Consider the following 21,448-nt stretch of genomic DNA (forward strand, 5'->3'; position numbering starts at 1 on the left):
CCACACAGTTAACTGGGCATAGCTATGACTGAGACTAATACTGCCTCGATGGACCAAGGAGCAATCCAATCAGCTGACCGAGAACCTTCCCCTAAGCCCACTGAAATCAATGAAGCTCTTTCTAATGACTTTAGTGGGCTTTGGATCAGGCCCATAGATTTCAGAAGAGTGGCTCCACTCCCAAATCCCTTGGGAGCCGCAGGTGCTCAGCACCTCCCATGATTGGTCCCTTATGGGCTGGCTGTAGGGATGTCAAGGTTCCTTCCCCACTCTGAACTCTAGGGTACAGATGTGAGGACCCTCATGAAAGCCCCCATAGCTTATTTACCAGCTTTGGTTTACAGTAAGCTGCCACCACCAAGGGTGTTCCAAATCAGGGGAGAGCAACTTAGAACTCTGACTTCCCCCAAATATTTCCCAAGTCCCTAACCCCCCCACTTTCCTGGGGAGATTTGAGACTAATTCCTCCCTCCTCCCCCCAAGTCCTTACACCCCTTTTCCTGAGTAGGCTTGAGAGTATACCCTCACCAATTAGTCCTGGTGAACACAGATCCAAAACCCTTGGATCTTAAAACAATGAAAAATCAATCAGGTTCTTAAAATAATTTTATTTAAATAAAAGGTAAAAATTATCTCTGTAAAATCAGGATGGAAAATAACTTTACAGGGTAATCAGATTCAAAGAGCCCAGAGGAACCCCCTCTAGCCTTAGGTTCAAAGTTACAGCAAACAGAGGTAAACCCTCTAGCAAAAGAAACATTTACAAGTTGAGAAAACAAAGATAAAACTAACAGGCCTTGCCTAGCTGTTACTTACAAGTCTGAAATATGAGAGACTTGTTCAGAAAGATTTGGAGAGCCTGGATTGATGTCTGGTCCCTCTTAGTCCCAAGAGTGAACAACCCCTAAAACAAAGAGCACAAACAAAAGCCTTCCCCCCATCAAGATTTGAAAGTATCTTGTCCCCTTATTGGTCCTTTGGGTCAGGTGTCAGCCAAGTGACCTGAGCTTCTTAACCCTTTACAGGTAAAAGGATTTTGGTGTCTCTGGCCAGGAGGGATTTTATAGTATTGTACACAGGAGGGCTGTTCACTTCCCTTTATAGTTATGACAAAGGGTAACAGAGAAGCTATCTGGGAGCCCTCAGAAGTACTTCACCCTAAGTGCTCAGGGGGCAACTCGAAAGAGCTGAAGTGACGGCGGAGATGGCTCCTTGGGTTGAGTGGGATTTTTCAAAGGGAAAGAAGAGCTGTAGCTACGCAACTCCCATTCTGTGTCCGCAAGGGGGGTCGAGGTACTGGCGAAAGCATGAGCCCAAGAATAATAAGCAAGGCTTTACTGAGGGAAGAACTTACACTCCAAGCTGCGTGCGGAGTCCTTGAGGTGCGTGAAGGGGCTGCGGGGGATTCTGGCCGTTCGGGACAGCTGGCCAGACAGGACTCCGCCGAGGGGAGTTCTCTGCGATGTTATATCCCCCACGCTTATCTCAGGGTTATACGGGGTCAACAGCTGGCTACATTCATAAATTGTACATATTATATAAACTGACTTGTTTACAGACAAAAATATGCTGAATGGCACTAAACCATATCTTGGCAGGGTCTATCAGGCAAAGTTCACTGAACGGCCTGCATCTTCCGCTCACATTCAGTCACATGCTTGGTCCACCACTTAGCTCCTCGCCAATCTTCCGCACCTTTGCCCCTACACGTTCATTCCGGCAGAAGCCACGCAGTAAATACCACGCCCAGTCACTTCTGAAAACCTCAGCTGCTTTCTCTCCCCTCTGTTGCTCTTTCTCCTCCCATCTACCAGAAGGAGGCAACAAAGCTGGGGGAAATCATTCCCCTGCTTACCCCGAGGCTCGTACCCTGTGCTGACCAATCACGGGGAAGAAGTGCTGCAGCATCACGGCGCAGGCCCTGACTCTGCAAGGCCCTGGAGCGCGTGCTGCACTGTGGGTGTAGTGGCTTCCTTGGGAGCTGCGCATGTACTCCAAGAGAAGCACGTGCCTAAGCGCTTTGCGGCCTTGGGCTGTGTACAGAAGACAGTCTCCGCATCAGAGTGGTTTCTCCCCAGGTAACACCTGTTCTTTTGCAGATAATGTGAACAGAAAAGCCTTTCGGCAGGGCATAAAGCCAGGCTGGCATTACTTCGGCAGGAAAATGGTAAGTAACCCAACAGCGGGACACTGGTTCCTTAAAGTACCTCCACCAAGGTTGCCAGCTATTAAAAAAAGGGCCCTGACTTTTCCGCTGCTCAGGTCTCTCTGCACAGTCCACGTGAACCCTTCTGCTGTTTGTCAGAACGACCATATCATCAATTAAAAGTTCACTCGCTAAGGACTATATTATTTACGCAACACAGCAAGCGTGCACGGCATTTACGTGCACCTATAGACACAAGTGATCCCAACAGAGCCCGTGCAGGGTTGATAGAGCTAAGCTAACATCCTTTGAAATCGACAGATGATAGAAAGGGCATGAAAATAACTTGAACTGTGGGCCTGATCCTGTGAGGTGCCAAGTGCCCTCGACTCCAGTTGAAGTCAATGGAAGTGGAGGGCCTCCAGCACCGAGAAGGAACAGGTGCTGTATCTGTGCTATCTGATAGAGAAGGACATTTGGGGGAGCTGAAGGCTTACGGGGGAGGAGGGTTACTAAGCAGCAAGTCAGAAATTAGGGGGCCTTGGAGCGAGTGCAGTAGCCTTTCCGTGGCTTGTCCGTGCTAACGTGGCTCTGTTCTGACAGGACGCAGCTGACTTTGAGTGGGCGATGTGGTTCACCTCATTCAGGAACATCATCATCTTTGCCCTTTCAGGGCACATTCTGTTCGCCAAGATCTGCTCCATGGTGGCTCCTCAGGTGAGCAAGGGCCGCTCCCCAGACATGCCCAGACAGGGGCGCACATGGTAGCGCAGGGCAAACACAGATCCGTTTCCTTGCTTTACTGGTGATGGCGTCATTTAAGATTCCAATAAACACTGTTCACAGGGCACATTCCTTGGACCAAGGGGGCTTTTTTAAAGGGCTGCAAATGGCTTATGATCTGACCCGCCCTTGTGGGGCTCAGGGCTTGTTTGCCCTCGAAATGTGACAGCAGCACAGCTGCGACACATTAGCACTTCAGTGTAGACACTACCTACGCTGACAGGAGGGGTTCTCCTGAGAGGAAGGAGGTAGGTCAACAGAAGCTTACTAGCCTGCAACTCAGGAGACCTCGGGCAAGTCAATTAGGGCCAAATTTTTAAGGTGTTTTTGTGCCTAACTCCTACTGATTGCAATACAGGTTAGGTGTCTAAATACCTTTACAATCCGGGCTTTCGTCTCGCTGTGGCTCCATTCCCCACCTGGGAAGTGGGGATAACAGCACTTCTTCTTCGAGTGATTGCTCATATCCATTCCAGTTAGGTGTGCGCGCCGCGCGTGCACATTCGTCAGAAACTTTTTACCCTAGCAACTCCAGTGGGCCGGCAGGTCGCCCCCTAGAGTGGCGCCGCCATGGCGCCTGAGATATACCCCTGCCGGCCTACCCGCTCCTCAGTTCCTTCTTACCGCCGTGTCGGTCGTTGGAACTGTGGAGCGCGGCATAGCTGTCCTCCACGTCCCTAGCTCTCCTTGTTCTACTGTTTATAGTTGTAGTTAGTTGTTAAGTGTAGTTAGTTAAGTAGTAATATAGTAAATAGTGTAAATAATATTTGTAAATATTTGTTAGCCGGTTTGGGACGTAGCCCTTCCCGCCACCCGGCACCGGGCCCATGCCTGGTTCGCCGGGCTTCAAGCAATGTGCGGCCTGTAAGAAGCCGATGCCAACCAGCAACCCCCACGACGCGTGCCTAAAGTGCCTGGGGGAATCGCACATATCGGACAAGTGCCGCATTTGTAAGGCTTTTAAGCCTAGAACAAAGAAGGAGAGAGACCAGAGACTTAGGACCTCTCCTCATGGAAGCGGCACTCAACCCGGCAGCTTCGCAGACCGTCACCTCGACACCGGCACCGGATCGCGCCGGCACCAGAAAGACTCCCCGGCACCAACCTTCCCCGGCACCGGGTACAGAAGCAAGGCCCTCGAAGTCTGCAACTCCATCCAGGCAGACTCGAGTGGAGCGCCCGGCACCTACATCTGCCGCAGCGCTACCGACAGGGATCCCGTCGACTCCGGTCCCGCCGAGCTCCCCCATAAGATCTGGGGTTGAGCTATTGGTCCCATCGACGCCGGAGACCTTCGCCTCGGCACGGGACCTCATTGCCCTGACTGAGCCAACTCAGCCTCCACCCCCAGTACCTTCGGTGCGGGTGGCGTCCAGAGGCAAACCAATGATGAGAGTGCCGTCTCGGGACTCACGCTCGCTGTCGAGGTCCCGGCACCGTGGTCGCTCAAGATCCCGCCGCCGCTCGCAGTCCCGGCACCGCTCCCCTCGGCGGTACCGGTCGTACTTGCGGCACCGATCGGCCTCCAGACGGACCCGGTCTGGTTCCAGCCACCAATACCGGCACCGGGACTCTAGGAGCCATTCCCGCCGTCGATCAGTGCCCCGGTCGACCTCACGGCACCGAGCTGGTGGCAGGTCCCGGTCCCGATCCCGGCACCGAGTCAGCGGCCGGTACCGGTCCTGATCCCGGCACCGAGTCCAAGACAGACCCCGGTCCCGGTACCGGTCCCCGGCACCGAGAACATCTTCAGCGCCAGGACGCGGAGACTCTTACCAGCTACGGTCGGCCCCTCCATGGCCTTCCAGACAGCCGTCGGTGTCGTCGCAGGCTGACAGTGTATATGCGCTGGGCACTGACAGACAAGCGACCCTTTTCCACGACCCTCCGCAACAGGACCAGGGACCGCAGCAGTGGAGGTTCTGGACACCCTGGGCATATCACCAAGCCCAGGGCCCCCAACAGCTTCCTCCTAGGCCTGCGACGACAGAGCACAGGGCGCCAGAGGCGTCGTTGTCTCGCCCCCCACTCCCCGGACGGGGAGGACGGGTCAAAACAGCAAGACCCTGAGCTCCCTCCTGAGTCAGAGGCGAGGGCTGAGGCAGACCCCCCGCTGGACACACTCTTGCCGGGGGTCTCCTCATCGTCTTCTCCTGATGAGGCGGTGGCAGGTACTTCTTCCAATAGCCCTCCTCCGCTAGATCTCAGGGCACATCAGGACCTCCTCAGGCGCGTAGCACAGAACTTGAGCCTGCAAGCTGAGGAGGTCTCTGAGATCGAGGATCCCATCGTCAGCATCCTCTCCTCCGATGCTCCCACTAGGGTCGCCCTGCCCTTTATTCGGATGATCCAGGCCAATGCCAATACGATCTGGCAATCGCCGGCCTCCATTCCCCCTACTGCACGGGGCGTTGAAAGGAAGTACATGGCCCCCTCCAAGGGCTATGAGTACCTCCATGTTCACCCGACACCATGCTCCCTTGTGGTACAGTCGGTGAACGAGAGGGAGCGTCATGGGCAAGAAGCCCCAGCCCCCAAATCCAAGGAGGCCAGGTGTATGGACGTCCTCGGCCGCAAGGTCTATTCAGCGGGGGCCCTTCAGCTCAGGGTTTCCAACCAGCAAGCCCTTCTTAGCCGCTACGCCTTTAACTCGTGGGTGGCAGCAGATAAGTTCAAAGAGCTGTTACCACAGGAGGCGCGTCAAGAATTTGCGGCGATTCTTGACGAGGGCAAGAAGGTCACAAGAACCTCATTGCAGGCCTCCTTGGACGCTGCGGACTCGGCTACCCGTACTCTCACCTCGGGGGTAACGATGCACCGCATCTTCTGGCTTCAGGTTTCTGGCCTTCCACCGGAGCTCCAATACACCATCCAGGACCTCCCGTTCGAAGGCCAGGGCCTGTTCTCGGAGAAAACAGACCCCAGACTGAAAATTCTCAAGTACAATCGGGTCATTATGCGCTCCCTTGGGATGCACACGCCTGGGACGCAACGCAGACCCTTCCGGCCGCAACAGCAGCAGCAGCGCCGGCCGTACCCCCAGTTCCGCCAGCGGCAGGACCTTAATAGGCGCCGCGGCAGAAATGGCAGGCGCAGGCAGTCGGGAAATCAAGGGGGGCAAAACCAAAGCTCCTCTAAAGCCCCACCTGGACCCAAACCTTCGTTTTGAAGGTGCACCCGAGGGCGTAGTACCAGTGTCCCCCATGGATCCTTCCCCCCCGTTTTCCAACCGCCTTTCGTTTTTCCTCCAGGCGTGGACCCAAATAACATCCGACCGCTGGGTCTTACTCACGGTGCAGATGGGATACCGTCTGCAGTTTACTTCTTTTCCTCCCTCCCGCCCCCCACTCTCATCCCTCTTCAGGGACCCCTCTCACGAGCAATTCCTCCGCCAGGAGGTGAAGACGCTCCTCGACAAAGGAGCTATAGAGGTGGTTCTGGAGAACGAGAGGGGCAAGGGGTTTTATTCCCGCTACTTTCTGATCCCCAAGGCCAAGGGAGGCCTCAGACCTATCCTCGACCTGTGAGAACTCAAAAAATATCTAGTGAAGTTGAAGTTCCGCATGGTATCCCTGGGGACCATTATCCCATCCCTGGATCCTGGAGACTGGTATGCCGCCCTCGACATGCAGAACACTTATTTTCATATTGCCATATGGCCACACCACAGACGTTTCCTTCGGTTCATGGTCGACCGCCATCACTACCAATTCGCGGTCCTCCCGTTTGGCCTCTCTACGGCTCCGAGGGTATTCACAAAATGCATGGCTGTCATTGTGGCACATCTTCGGCGCAGTCGCATTCACGTGTTCCCTTACCTCGACGATTGGCTAATTCGGGGCACGTCAGAGCTGCAGGTCCGCAGCATCACTGGCCTGTTTGCTACCTTGGGCCTCATGATCAACGTGGACAAGTCCACTCTGCTCCCCTCGCAGAAGGTGGAGTTCATTGGGGCCGTCCTGGACTCCACCTTGGCCAGGGCCCTTCTACCGTTGCCCAGGTTCCAGTCGTTGTCGGCGATTGTTCAGCGCTTGCTGGCAGCCCCCCTGACATCGATACGGACATGCCTAACCCTGTTAGGCCATATGGCGGCCTGCACGTTTGTGACAGGGTATGCACGGCTCCGCATGAGGCCCCTCCAGTCTTGGCTCATCGCACATTACCGGCCAGCAAGGCAGTCACTAGACACGCTTATCACAATCCCCCAAGGGGTGTTGGATTCCCTCAGTTGGTGGCTAGACCAGTCCGTCATGTGTGCGGGACTCCCATTCCACCCACCCCAGCCCTCGGTGTCCCTAACGACGGACACCTCAGATCTCGGCTGGGGGGCCCACCTGGGAACCCTGAGGACACAGGGCCTGTGGTCCCCGCAGGAGGTGGAGCTACACATCAACATGCGGGAGTTGAGAGCGGTCCGCCTTGCTTGTCAAACGTTCTGTCACCAGCTTTGAGGTTGTTGTGTCGCGGTATTCATCGACAACACGACGACCATGTACTATATCAACAAGCAGGGCGGCACCAGATCCTCTCCCCTATGTCACGAGGCGATGCGACTCTGGGACTTTTGTGTAGCCCACTCCATTCACCTCACGGCTTCCTTCCTCCCCGGAGTACGGAACACGCTGGCGGACCGCCTGAGCAGATCCTTCCTCGCGCACGAGTGGTCCCTCCACCCGGACGTCGCCCTCTCGATCTTCCAGAGGTGGGGGTGTCCCCGCGTGGACCTCTTCGCGTCCAGGGGGAACAGGAAATGCCAGGTGTTCTGCTCCTTTCAGGGCCGGGAACCCAGGTCTATAGCGGACGCCTTCCTTATTCCGTGGACGACCCACTTGTTCTACGCGTTCCACCCGTTCCCGCTGGTCCACAAGGTCCTTCTGAAGGTGCGCAGGGACAGGGCCCGCGGGATCATGGTAGCCCCAGCGTGGCCCAAGCAACATTGGTACCCCATGTTGCTGGACCTGGCCATAGCCAGCCCAGTTCCCCTGCCCCTTCACCCAGACCTGATCACCCAGGACCACGGTACTCTCTGTCACCCAGACCTCCAGTCGCTGCACCTAGCAGCGTGGCTCCTGCGTGGCTGACCAGATCCGAGCTACGCTGCTCCACCCCGGTACGTGAGGTACTCTTTGGCAGCAGGAAGCCTTCCACTAGAGCGATGTACTCGGCCAAGTGGAAGCGTTTCTCCTGTTGGTGCACGGAGAGGGGTTTCCTCCCGATGGAAGTTTTGGTGGCCAATATTTTGGACTATATCTGGTCCCTCAAGCAATAGGGCCTGGCGATATCATCCCTTCGGGTCCACCTGGCGGCTATCTCCACCTTTCACCCGGGTGGGGATGGCCGCTCCGTTTTCTCTCACCCGACGGTGACTAGATTCCTTAAGGGGCTGGAACGTCTATACCCTAACGTCCGACCCCCTGCCCCTACCTGGGATCTTAACCTGGTTTTGACTCGGCTCATGGGGCCCCCCTTTGAGCCGTTAGCGACTTGCTCCCTGCTCTATCTTTCTTGGAAGACTGCCTTTTTAGTAGCTATTATCTCAGCTAGACGGGTGTCGGAACTCCGGGCTCTCACGGTAGATCCCCCGTATACGGTCTTCCGTAAAGATAAGGTGCAGCTGAGACCGCACCCAGCCTTTCTCCCCAAGGTGGTCTTAGCCTTTAACGTCAACCAGGAGATCTTCCTCCCAGTTTTTTTCCCGAAGCCTCATTCTTCACGCAGGGAGCAACAACTCCACTCGCTTGATGTCCGTCGGGCTCTCGCATTTTATGAGGAGAGGACCAAACCGTTCCGCAAATCCCTCCAGCTTTTCGTGGCAGTAGCGGACTGCATTAAGGGGCTTCCCACTTCCTCGCAGAGGTTATCCTCATGGGTAACGTCCTGTATCAGGACCTGCTATGACTTGGCTCACGTTCCTACGGGCCGTGTGACTGCGAACTCTACCAGGGCGCAGGCGTCGTCGCTGGCTTTCCTCGCCCATGTGCCCATCCAGGAAATCTGTCGGGCAGCGACCTGGTCATCGGTCCACACCTTTGCTTCCCACTACGCCCTGGTCCAGCAGTCCAGAGAGGACGCGGCCTTCGGATCTGCAGTGCTCCATGCTGCGACTTCTCACTCCGACCCCACCGCCTAGGTATGGCTTGGGATTCACCTAACTGGAATGGATATGAGCAATCACTCAAAGAAGAAAAGACGGTTACTCACCTTTGTAACTGTTGTTCTTCGAGATGTGTTGCTCACATCCATTCCACACCCGCCCTCCTTCCCCACTGTCGGAGTAGCCGGCAAGAAGGAACTGAGGAGCGGGTGGGCCGGCAGGAGTATATATGGAGCGCCATGGTGGCGCCACTCTAGGGGGCGACCTGCCGGCCCACTGGAGTTGCTAGGGTAAAAAGTTTCCGACGAATGTGCACGCGCGGCGCACACACCTAACTGGAATGGATATGAGCAACACATCTCAAAGAACAACAGTTACAAAGGTGAGTAACCGTCTTTTCCCTACTTCACTGGGGTGCTGTGGGGATAAAGACATTAAAGATTGTGAGGTGACGGGGTGATGGGAGGCAGATAAGTACCTGAAAGAGAAACTTATTGGTTGAAATCCTGGCCCCACTGAAGTCAGTGTGAGTGTCACTGCTGAGGTGAGTGAGGCTAAGATGGCACCCATCTAGGAATGGTGTCACATGCCTGGAAAAAGCCCCAAAGAACCTGGGAGTCCTGCTGGATAATCAGCTGAACACGAGCTCCCAGGGTGATGTGATTCTAAGAGGACTAATGCGAACAAGGAGAGGGGCAGAAAACTCTCCCGTCTTGGCTGGATGTTAAAAAATAATAATAATAATAATAATAACCCACATACACTGATCTGCTCTAGTGTAAATGAAACTGTTCCTGCTCCCCCTGTACCTGTCTGGCACCCCCGCGGTACAGTGGGCAGCAGGGTTCTGTTGCTCGTGGGCGCTGGGTGTTAGACTCCCAAGGGGCAGCCTGACGCACGTTCTCTTTTCTCACAGCACAGATCTGTGGTTTACATGCTCTATGGGATGTTGGCTGTGCTGGGCACCATGGGACGTGCCTACCTGATGATTGTCCTCTCTCACTGCATTGTGCTCTACAGCGTGGCACTGGCTAAGCAGAGGTGGTTGTGCTTTGCGGCCGGGCTTTGCAGCCTGGCCTCTTTCAGGCTGGAACCTTTCAGCACGTGGCAGGTACGTGTGCAGCTGGTTTCTTTCCAGGGTGCAGCTTGGTTTTGTTCTCAGGGTCATGCCCTGGCCACGCACCGGTGTATTTGGGCCTATGATTTGATAGCTCATGTCAAACTAAAACATTTGAGGTGAGGAAGAGCCACCTGTATGGAGGCACATCCTCTAATGGCTAGAGCAGGAACCCAGGATGCTTGGGTTCTATTCCTGGCCCTGCCATTGATGTGCTAGGGGCCTCAGGCAGGTCACTTAGCCTGTCTGTGCCTCAACATCCCCAGAGATTATAATTGTTTCAATTTAGCAATGTGATATAATATATGGAGATGTACCTATTTCACAGAGCTGGAAGGGACCCCATAGGGGCATGGAGTCCAGCCCCCTGCCTTCACTAGCAGGACCAAGTACTGATTTTGCCCCAAATCCCTAAGTGGCCCTCTCAAGGATTGAACTTACAACACTGGGTTTAGTAGGCCACTGCTCAAACCACTGAGCTATCCTCCTCCTTAAGTGCCTAAGTAGTCCCATGGAAGTAGTGATAGCCCCAGCACAGGCTTGGTGCAGAGGGTTCTGGACTGGGACTCAGGCTCTGCATCGAGTTAGCTGGGTGACTCTGAGTGCACCATTTCTCCTTCTTGTGCCTCAGTTTCTCCCTCTTTGAAAATGGTATTGAACACATTGGTAAGGTGCTTCAGGATCTATGGCTGAAAAGCTCTATGGAAGAGCTGGATATTATTATTATTAAATTACTGGTAGGTATATTCCTTAATCAGCTTGCTGACTCAGGACCAGTAATACTTCTCTGCCTTACAGGGGTATTATAAAGCTTAAAACCAAAGTCCTGCTTACCCACAGTCCATCAGGGCTTGATTTTCAGAGGTGCCGAGCACCCGCGATTCCCGTTAGAGAAAACAGAAGCTCTGGGTTCTCAGCACTTCTGCACATCAATCCATTCCTGTAGCATGTTTGCAGACATAAAGGTGATAGTCCAAGCTCCCTTGGCCCAGTCCCACCGCTGGTAATTACTTTCTGTAAATCTAAATGCCCCTTTGCAATTTCACAGCTGCAATTTTCCATTCAAGTCATCTGTATAGATTGACTAGTGGTCACATTCCACCCCAGAGGTGGCCGTAGGTCAGCGCTGGGTGAAGTCATCCCTGTGTGTGATATTCTATAAGGGTGACATTTACACCTGTTCCAAAGACCAGCACAAAACCTACACCCACTTCAGTGCTCTGTTGAGCTCTTATGTTCACCATCGGCCTTGTGTTAGACTCCTGCACAATGGTGAATTTCAGCTTAAAGTTTTTGTGATCCTTCTGGTTGTAAGAGCCAGACCATTCAAACTAGAAATAAGGGGCAGGTTTTTAGGTAGTGAAGGTAATTGACCATTGGAACAACTTACCTAGGGAGGTGATGGGTTCTCCATCCCTTCAAGTCTTTGCATCTAGACTGAGTGTCTCTTCAAAAGATAGGCTATAGCTCCAATGGAAATTATGGGCTTGGTGCAGAAATTAGTGTGTGAGGTTCAAGGGTTCATGTTATACAGGAGGTTAGACTAGATAATCATAATGGTACTTTTCTGGTCTTAAAATCTATGCAGCTACGCTCTCAGAAAGTAAAGCGTCATTCATATCTGAAGCCAGACTCGGTCGTAGGAGATGCCAACTGTAGGCAGTTGCACAGAAGAAGACCTTTTCAGCCATATGACATAGTAACTATTCTTTTTTGTTTAGAATGGTTTTGTAACAAGAACTTTTGATCTTCAAGATGTTCTGTTTTATGGAGGAAGCGGCTTTACCATCGTGCGTTGCATGAGCTTTGCGCTGGAGAACTCTGAGAGGAAGGAAGGGGTTTACTCCATCGTTGACCTGCTGAAATATAATTTCTACCTCCCGTTTTTTTTCTTCGGACCCATCATGACCTTTGATCGATTCTACTCTCAGGTACTAGCTTTTTGGTTTTCCTCCTTACATCTTACGGGGCAGATTTTAAAAGGGATCCTCAGCCCAGTCTCCTATTTTGAACCTGTAGTTTTACTCCCACAAATAGTTGCTGGCACAGTCGGTTTCATTTAGACATACACGTACCTGATTTGAGGGCACAAGTCAGGTAGCTTGCCATAGTGCTTAATTTAGCATAGAATCATAGAAGATTAGGGCTGGACGAGACCGCAGGAGGTCATCTAGTCCAACCCCCTACTTAAAGCAAGACAAAAAAGGTGCCAGGGCTCAAACAATTTTTTTACATTTTGATACGGCAAGCCCAGAGGTGATGGGGCTATGAACCGCCAAGCCCAGAGGTGCCCGGGCTCAGCACAAATTTTAAACAGTGGCTAAACATCAAGGTGACATCAATTGCACCTGCAATTAGATGATGGAACAAAATTCGGATGCAAAACAAGAAGCTGTTTCTAAAAATCAGTGCCACTGGGTCAAGTTTTCAGCTGAGCTGTTTCTACCAAAAATATGTGAAGAAATGTGTTGTGGTAAAGTCATTGGACTAGGATCTTGGTTCAATTCCTGGCTTTGCCATTGACTCACTGTGCAACTTTGGGACTAAATTTCTCTGTGTCTGTTTCCCATCTTCAAAATGGGGATGATAATGCTTCTTTAATTCCTAGGTGTGTTGCAAGAATAAATTCATTGTTTGTGAGGAGCTGAGGTACTATGGGGGCCAGATGACAACCTAGATGACAGACAGAAGTTGCACTTGCAAAGTCATCAGCAGTTCGCAGATAGTTAGCTGCCCCTACAAATTCCCATTTGTACATGCAGTTATCCCCACGTGCACATGCTCACACATTGTGCAGCTGCCCCGTGGGCCCCAATGTGGATTAGACACATTATATGTTTGCGTCCCTTGTGTGTCACATCTTTATGTCTGTCCGCCCTCCCACAATGTATATGTGCAACACAGCCCTCTACTGGATGGAACATCAGACCTGCTGAGGCAGACTAAGACACGTGATCACAAATTTGACAAATTAGAGGACTGAGCCAAGAGAAACCTGATGAGGTTCAAAAAGGACAAGTGCAGAGTCCTGCACTTAGGATGGAAGAATCCCATTCACTGTTACAAACTAGGGACCAAATGGCTAGGCAGCAGTTCAGCAGAAAAGGACCTAGGGGTACAGTGGATGAGAAGCTGGATATGAGTCAACAGTGTGCCCTTGTTGCCAAGAAGGCTAACGGCATTTTGGGCTGTATAAGTAGGGGCTTTGCCAGCAGATCAAGGGATGTGATCATTCCTCTCTATTCGACATTGGTGAGGCCTCATCTGGAGTACTGTGTCCAGTTTTGGGCCCCACACTACAAGAAGGATGTGGAAAATTTGGAAAGAGTCCAGCGGAGGGCAACAAAAATGATTAGGGGGCTGGAGCACATGACTTATGAGGAGAGGCTGAGAAACTGGGATTGTTTAGTCTGCAGAAGAGAAGAATGAGGGAGGATTTGATAGCTGCTTTCAACTACCTGGAAGGAGGTTCCAAAGAGGGTGGATCTAGACTGTTCTCAGTGGTACCTAATGTCAGAACAAGGAGTAATGGTCTCAAGTTGCAGTGGGGGAGGTTTAGGTTAAATATTAGAAAAAACTTTTTCACTCAGAGAGTGGTGAAGCACTGGAATGTGTTACCTAGGGACATGGTGGAATCACCTTCTTTAAAGGTTTTTAAGGTCAGGCTTGACAAAGCCCTGGCTGGGATGATTTAGTTGGGGATTGGTCCTGCTTTGAGCAGGAGGTTGGACTAGATGACCTTCTGAGGTCCCTTCCAACCCTGATATTCTATGATTCTATGATTCTATGATCATGTCGCCCTCTAGTTGCTGTAGCCAAGAGACACTATGAGCCTTCATATAAAAGAGAATTTCAGTCTAGAGAGACAAGGTGGGGGAGGTAATATCTTTTATTGGATCAACTTTTGTTGGTGAGAGAGACAAGCTTTCGAGCTACACAAAGCAAAATTTTATATAGGCCTGATTTTCAGAGGTGCTGAATGCCTGTAGCCTCACTGAAGTTAACAGGAGATGTAGATATTCTAAGGCTCAGAAAAATCAAGCCATTTATCTATCTATAAATAAATAAAAACGGACAAATGAATTTTTATACTGGGAAGCGGCTTGACAACTAAATGTATGGGTTCCTCCTGCTCCTCCTATCGTATACCTGTGTCTGTATATACATACACGTGTATATCTATGTATATACTAACGCACATACATACGTTACATCTTGGTACAACAAAGGACTTATGTTTGCAAGGAGAACTTCCAAATGTATGCAGTTACCCAGCAATCCTAGTCATTGGCTGATACTCAACTCTGTTCAAAAAGGAGAAACAGAACCCACAACTCAATACGACACCAAATAAGGTGGAAATGTTAAGCCTTGGAACAAGCATATGCTGTTTCTTTTTGCCCTATTTTTGGTCTTGAAACCTGAAAGAGATGATGAACTCCCAGTGCAGGAACCCAGCTGACATCTGCGTAGTGCGTGATATTTAAATACAAAGCAACATAGCAGCACTGTACTCATTTTCACCTTCCCTATCACAGTTCTGCTTTTAAAATGATTCAAAAGCTAAATATTAGCAATGCAACAAAATGACACGCCAGTTCTTTTTTCCCCCATTTCTCCCCCAAAAAGGCTAGGAAAAATCCACTCACAAACACAGCCAAGCATGCTAGCAGATCATGGAATATTAATCAGCCCCCTTTCATTTTCTTTTAAAGGAACAAGGTCAAGTGGAGGTCTGAAATTCAAGATCTGAACCCAGAAACATTCTCTAAAACCTAACGCAAATAGAAATCTTGTAATTAATTCAAAAAAATTTCAGTGAAAACATGAGGCTGGTAAATGCTTCCCTGCAGGGATGGAAAAGCAAAGGTGGCAGTATTGGTGCTGAGGCAGAAGAACTAGCAAGTGAAACAGACTAGTGTATTCTCATTGCCCAAGTGAAGTGAAGTACATACCATAAAACAGAATAAACGGCTAAACAAACTCTTCCTTCTTATCACCCTGTATTGTTATTAGCAAGGCAGGCAAAAATGGCTTTTGCATCTTGACAGTGTCTCTTTAGTTTTGGAGACTAAACCAGAATGCTGATCTTGCAGATTCATCATGGTGTGGCTTAATGACGACATGGCCTCTGGACTTGTGTGTGTAGGCCATGTTGTTTACAGACAGCCTTATGCCTCATCATGTAACTGTGGCCAAATCCCTGCCACCTAGCTGTTTTCTCTGTCTGCAACCTCTCCTATGAAGTGCTGAGTGCCCTGGTAACATAAATAGGTGTTGCAGCTCATGCTAGAGGGCGACCCAATATTGAGGAGAACAGGCTGATGTTGCTGCCAGCTAACAGAGCTATATTTTGTCTCCAGTGGTAGAGATCTGTGTTTTGATGCATAAGGTTCTGGGTTCAAACCCTGCTGATGAGAGGTTTCGTTGCACCCTCATCTGCTAATGAAGTCAATAGGAATTAAGGATTCTCTTCTTGCATCTTAGGGCTGGGCCTTATCTGTTTCCAATAAGTGACACACAGTGCAGTAAATAACTTCTCCAAGTTAATTCTAGTGTTCTTCCCAAAGCATATGCTCCACCCATCTGACATCTATGGTCCGTTCTGTCTCACCTGCATGCAAAGCAGACATGACACCAACTGCCAGATACCAACAGGCCAACCTCACACATCCACTAATTACTGTCCCTGGGGAACTCCCAGTCAAACGCCATTTGCAACCTGCACAGCTGCTGCCACATAAGTTCTCCTATGCAAGATTGATGTGATATGATGTGACATCAACAAAGGGGACCACATCCTGCGCTCATTTTCACCGGGGTAAATCCAGAATTGGCTGACTGATATCAGTGGAATTACTCCCTCTGTGCAGTGGTGTCACAGAGAAGTTGGCTCGAGATTCCATGTCAGGCTGTAATTAAGCCTTCTAATTATTCAGTGCCACCAAACCTCGTGACCTGTACGTTTCTAGATTCAGCCCACACCCACGCTGGAGTTTGTCAATGCCTTTTTGTTTCATCCCCTGCAGACTGGTTCCCAGGCTCAGAACCCCAAAGGAACCATTAAGATCATCTAGTCCAACCTCCTGCATAGCAAAAGGCATAGAATCTCACCCAGTGCTTCCTGCACTATGCCCAACAGCCCCCTTTTATTTACAGAGGAAAGGGCCCTTCACCCCGGATCGAGTGCTCAGATCTACCTCTCTCCGGAGCAGCCTCCTCTGAGTTCATGTTGCTCCTCCCCAAGGCCCCTCTCCAGTGGTATTGCCTTTAAAAACAACAACAAAAGGAGGGATTATTAGAGAAAATAATGGGAAATTCACAAGCAAGCCAAACATAAAGCAGGAGATAAACACAGCTGCACTAGCACATGACTGCAGAAGGCATAGCTAGTCAGATCATATATATGTCTAACAAGCTAGGTCAGTGTAACTTCCACAGACTCTCTAGCTGCACCTGCAAGACCTCGATGCTAAATGGACATGCAACAGATTCTTCTGCCCTTATCCTTAGGAGACTGCTGAAAATCTGGCCCTGAGGGTCCTTATTATATTTTGAACTTGCCGTGGCAAGTTACACACTTCATTACAGCGTTAACGATCGCAGGTTGTTGAGGGCTATTTTATGGACATTTTATGGACAGTTATGGACTAACCAGCCCGCAGGAGCAGTTTATTCCTAACCTCCATCACTCAGGATCTGATCTAAAGTCCATTGAAGTCAGTGGGCTTTTGGCTCAGGCCCCGAGAGGCTGGGTCATGCGCAAAAGCATGAGTGTCAACAGGAAGCCATTGTATCTGTCACACACCCAAAAATCATGTGCGAAGAACATTACAACCTGGACAAAGTCAAGCACGCAAAAGTTAGGAAATGCCAGAATTCAGGTTGCCGGAGTAACTTCAATCTGGCCTCCTTGTGTGTATGTGTTATGACATGACCAGATATCATTACATATTACTAGACCTTGGAGTCTTTCTCCCCAGGACTCTGCCTCATTCCATTCACAGGATGGTGAGCCAGTGTGGGTAGCTATTCTGTAGTTCTGTTCATCCAGTGTGTGCCGTTCTCCCCCTCCCCCTCAGTCTTATTTACTGAATACCATCCAGTGCTGGCACTGAATACAGAATTGTTCATTTCCCCAGAGGTGTTGCTATGGCACTCAGCACTATAATATCTAAAGGCTTCACTTTTCAATTAATGAAATTTTCTTGTATGAGATGGGGGGCTGTTATTCCCATTTGACAGATGGGAAACTGAGGCACAGAGAGATTAGGGTAAAAATTTCCACTAATTTCGGGTCCCCAGCGTGGGACAGCGAGGGCTTGGGTTTTGAGAGTGCTTAGCATTAAATTGCACTCTGTTTGTTCAAAGCACAACTCCGACTGACTTCAGCTTCTGTGAACGCTCAGCACCTCTGCATATTGCAGGGAGGATCTTTCCCAGGAGAAGGTTAAAAAATCTGCATCTAAGATGCCAGATCCTTCTCCTGTGAATCAGGTTTTAAGGGAAGACAGGGGGTCAGATCTCCTGGAGGGAGGAGTCCACTCAGCTAACCTTTTTGGAACAGAAAGTGGGGTGTCCAAAGGGGTCTTACCAATCCAAAACACTCCATTAAAAGATGTTCCTGTGATGCTTGTAAGGGATAAGTTGAAGACTTCAATAGCACAGACGTAGGTCAGGGGTTTGTTACAGGAGTGGGTGGGTGAGATTCTGTGGCCTGCATTGTGCAGGAGGTCAGACTAGAAGATCATAATGGTCCCTTCTGATCTTAAAGTCTATGAGTCTATGTAGTCCCAGCTGCATCAGGCTCCGCATCCCAAAAATGAGGAACCCAGAATTAGCAACCAGCTGACTTGCCCAGCATCACATAAAAACTCCCTGGTAGAGTGTCATGGTGTTCACCAAGCCAACACTGAGCACAGGCAGAACGGGGGGGTGAGTCTTTCCCCGCTCACAGGCAGCCAGTGCCACTGCCACAACTGCCCATCATGGAGACAGGCACCCACAGATAGGCCCAATAAGGAAAACAAGCCCAGCTCTAAAGGACAGAGCCTTCAGAGATGAAGAGGCCGTCCCAATACAACAGAAGGCAGGAAGCTTGCATCTCAATGCCGATTTTCTGTCAAGAGAAATTCTTTTGCCAGCCAAGGCCAGGCCTCGGCCTGGTGGAGGAGGAGATGTAATTAGGCTTACAAACCTCATACTGAGCATAGGCAGAAGGGAGAAGAGAATCTTCTCCACTTACAGATGTAAGGAACCCGGATATAGGTAGTGTAGACTAGCAGTCACAGCTGGGCTGGGGTCCACAGGTCAAGGACAGTAGTCCATGAGCAGGGATCAGAGGAATTACTAGAGCCAGGTTCAATAAGCAAGAGTCAGAGTTGGGCCAGGTTCAGAGATCAGAGGTAGTACCAGCCTGCAAGAGTCAGGGTCAGCGTCAGGCTGGGGTCGGAGACCGGAGATCAAAAGACGAGATGAGATCTGAAGTTGCAGCGGGGGCAGAAGTCTGTATGGTTGCCCAGACAACTTCCCGGGGCCCCTGCCGGGTTAAATACTGCATTTTGCCAATCAGAGGGCCACAGGATACTGTCATTCTGGGTCCTTTGGGTGGGACGTTCTGCGGCGCCTGCTCTCCACAGTGCTCTCGCGATGTGGCTCTGCAGACCCGCCGGGTGGCCCTGTGGGAACATCCGATGTTCCAGGCTCTTACAACAGGCAACCACCTGACTACACCCCAGCGCAGCTGCCAGAACGGCCCATCATGGAGGCAGGCACCACAGCTGGGACCAATAAGGAAAACATGCCCAGCTCTAACGGAAGGACACCAGAGAGAGATGAGGAGGCAGAAAGGTCTGGGATAGCAGACGGGCCACAGCCTCATCCCAGGCTGCCTCTGAGAAACTGACAGGGAGACAAAGGAAGACTGCAAGCCCTGGAGATTAAGGGCTGATGGACTGAGCTAATTTGAGATGGACAGAAGGAGACAGTTAGCAGAAAGCTGGGCCCTCTGGAGAGACTGCCACAAGAACAGCTGACACTGCGGCAGGGATAGAATCCGATTCGCCAGGGTGGTATTCAACTGGATGGAAATTTCCTGGGCAGGGTCCGGTGGGAAAATTAGTAAGTGATCATGTAATTAAAGAATGGCTCGTTACAGATACATACAAAGGAGAGCTGAATTAAGGGCACCCTTAAACTGGTATTTTCTAGCTTTTCAGTACTTGACTTTGCAACCTTAACCTTAATTTAGGTGTTTCGTATGCAATTTTCTAAGCTGCTGAACAAGCAAACTGGCCAGGTTCCATCCTGTGGAAGCGTATTGACTCCCTCCATGGGTTCAGATTTTGCGAGCCACAGCCGAGGGGTCTGCCACTTGAGCTAACAGAGTCACTGCTATCACAAGCAGGCTGGTATTCTCGGTGTGGACCAGCCACTGCAGAGGGATGCCGACTTTCCCAACTATTTTGCTGACAGCAGAGAAATGATGATATTCAGAAGCTTTGGGTTAAGTTCCAGGTTCGAGGGAAGTGTTCTCTAGTGGTTATAGATCCTTCTGCTCTTGTGCTCCCAGCTTGTTCTCATTCCCCTCTGCTCTTATTGACCCTATCCCAGCTCCTGTCCTTGTATGCCGCTCCTCCTATCTTCCTCCCCTCCAGGCTCCAATCCATCCCCTACTGTTCATATCCATCCCCCGTGCCTCCTGCCCCTTCCACTATTGCTCCTAGCTGTACCCTCTCCCTCTGTACCTATTCTATTCCCACCCCACCCCGAGCTCCTGCCCCCTTCCCTCTCTGCACCTATCCAACCCCCCATTCCCTGTTCCTTCCCTCTCTCCATCAGTGTCCATCCACTGCCTCCTGTCCAAGCAGCCACTCCCCTCTTCTGCTCCTATCCAATCCCCCCAACCCTGGCTCCAGCCCTTTCCCTTCTATCCATCTCCCCACTCTGGTTCCTGCTAGGGTTGCCAGGCATCCAGTTTTCCACCAGAACGCCTGGGCAAAAAGGGACCCTGGCAGCTCCAGTCAGCATTGCTGACTGGGCTGTTAAAAGTCCAGTTGGCCGCCCACAGTGGGGCAGGCAAGGTGCCTGCCCAGCTCTGGGTGGCTCCTAGGAAGTGGCCAACACCTCCCTCTGGCTCCTAAGCACAGGGGCAGCCATGGGGGCTCTATGTGCTGCCCCCCACCCCAAGTGCCAGTTCTGCAGCTCCCATTGGCTGGGAACCATGGCCAACACGAGCTGCAGGGGTGGTGCCTGCATGCAGGGGCAGCACACACAGCCGCCTGGCCACACCTCCACCTAGGAGCCAGACAGACATGCCAGCCACTTCCCAGGAGCCTGAGGTCAGGGCTGCCTACATCCTGAACCCTCTCATGCCACCACAGCCCCTGCCCCATCCCTGAGCCTCCTCTCACACCCAAACTCGAGCCTGGAGCCCCCTCCTGCACTCCGAACCCCTTGATCCCAGTCCAGAGGCCCCTCCTGCACCCCAAACCCGTCATCCCCAGCCCCACCCCAGAGCCCGAACCCGCAACCAGAGCCCTCACCCCCTCCTGCTCCCCAACCCCCTGCCCCGGCCCAGAGCCCCCTCCCGCACTCTAAACCCCATGGCCCCAGCCTAGTGCACCTTCCTGAGGCAAAGGTCATGATCCTGCCAAATTTCTAGTGCCCACTCCAAAGCTGGGAGGCACTAGAGCTTCTCAAATGAGAGATCGCCAGAATTTTTTAACCCTGGGCAAAACAATTTATTTCCAATTCCCCCTCCTCACCCCCCCAGCCTCATTTTCAGAAACAGCTGAGCCATTTGAGCTGAAACTTTCCAAAAATCATTCTGCCTGAGGCAGATGCCCAGTGTGGCACATTTCAGCCCAAAGCAAGTGAAAACAGAGTCTTTATCACAGAAAGCATTGGGTAACCTGAATCATAGCCACTGCTACCCCCTCCACACCAATCATCTATTTAAAGGGCTTATATGGCCACAATTACCATTACCTCTGCTGGCCTCACACTCTTTAATGCACTGTCACAGCACCACTGAGAGGCAGGGCAGGGCTACAATTCCCATTGTCTAGAGGGGAAACTGAGGCACAGAGCAGCTAAGTGAGTTGTACAAAGTCAGACTGGAAGTTTGTGGTGGCTCAGGGAATCAACCCCAGTCTGCTGTCTCCCACACTAGAGTCCTAATCACTGCACCATCCTTCCTCTCAGCTAGGCTCTGCACTGCCCCTGAGTGCAAAGAGAAGGCAGCTGACCTACAGCCCGTACTGGGATGAATCGCCTGGAAGGATGTTGTGTGTGGTATCCATGGGAA

At 51.3% G+C, this 21,448-nt stretch overlaps 1 protein-coding gene across 3 annotated transcripts in view; it reads left to right on the top strand.

Moving 5' to 3' along the window:
• The window catches only part of HHATL (hedgehog acyltransferase like), a 44,292-nt gene that overhangs the window by 9,425 nt on the left and 13,419 nt on the right, over positions 1 to 21,448 (top strand). For 2 of the 3 annotated variants that reach the window (XM_030549923.1, XM_030549921.1), the window contains 4 exons: positions 2,100 to 2,167; positions 2,750 to 2,863; positions 9,940 to 10,134; positions 11,862 to 12,071. In XM_030549923.1, coding sequence (XP_030405783.1) covers positions 2,165 to 2,167; positions 2,750 to 2,863; positions 9,940 to 10,134; positions 11,862 to 12,071 — 522 coding nt within the window. In that variant the 5' untranslated portion in view covers positions 2,100 to 2,164. The remainder of the gene's footprint in view (positions 1 to 2,099; positions 2,168 to 2,749; positions 2,864 to 9,939; positions 10,135 to 11,861; positions 12,072 to 21,448) is intronic. The other variant, XM_030549924.1, reaches the window with a different exon arrangement.

The sequence above is a fragment of the Gopherus evgoodei genome, chromosome 2 (genome assembly GCF_007399415.2).
Source record: "Gopherus evgoodei ecotype Sinaloan lineage chromosome 2, rGopEvg1_v1.p, whole genome shotgun sequence".
Lineage (NCBI taxonomy): Eukaryota > Metazoa > Chordata > Testudines > Testudinidae > Gopherus > Gopherus evgoodei.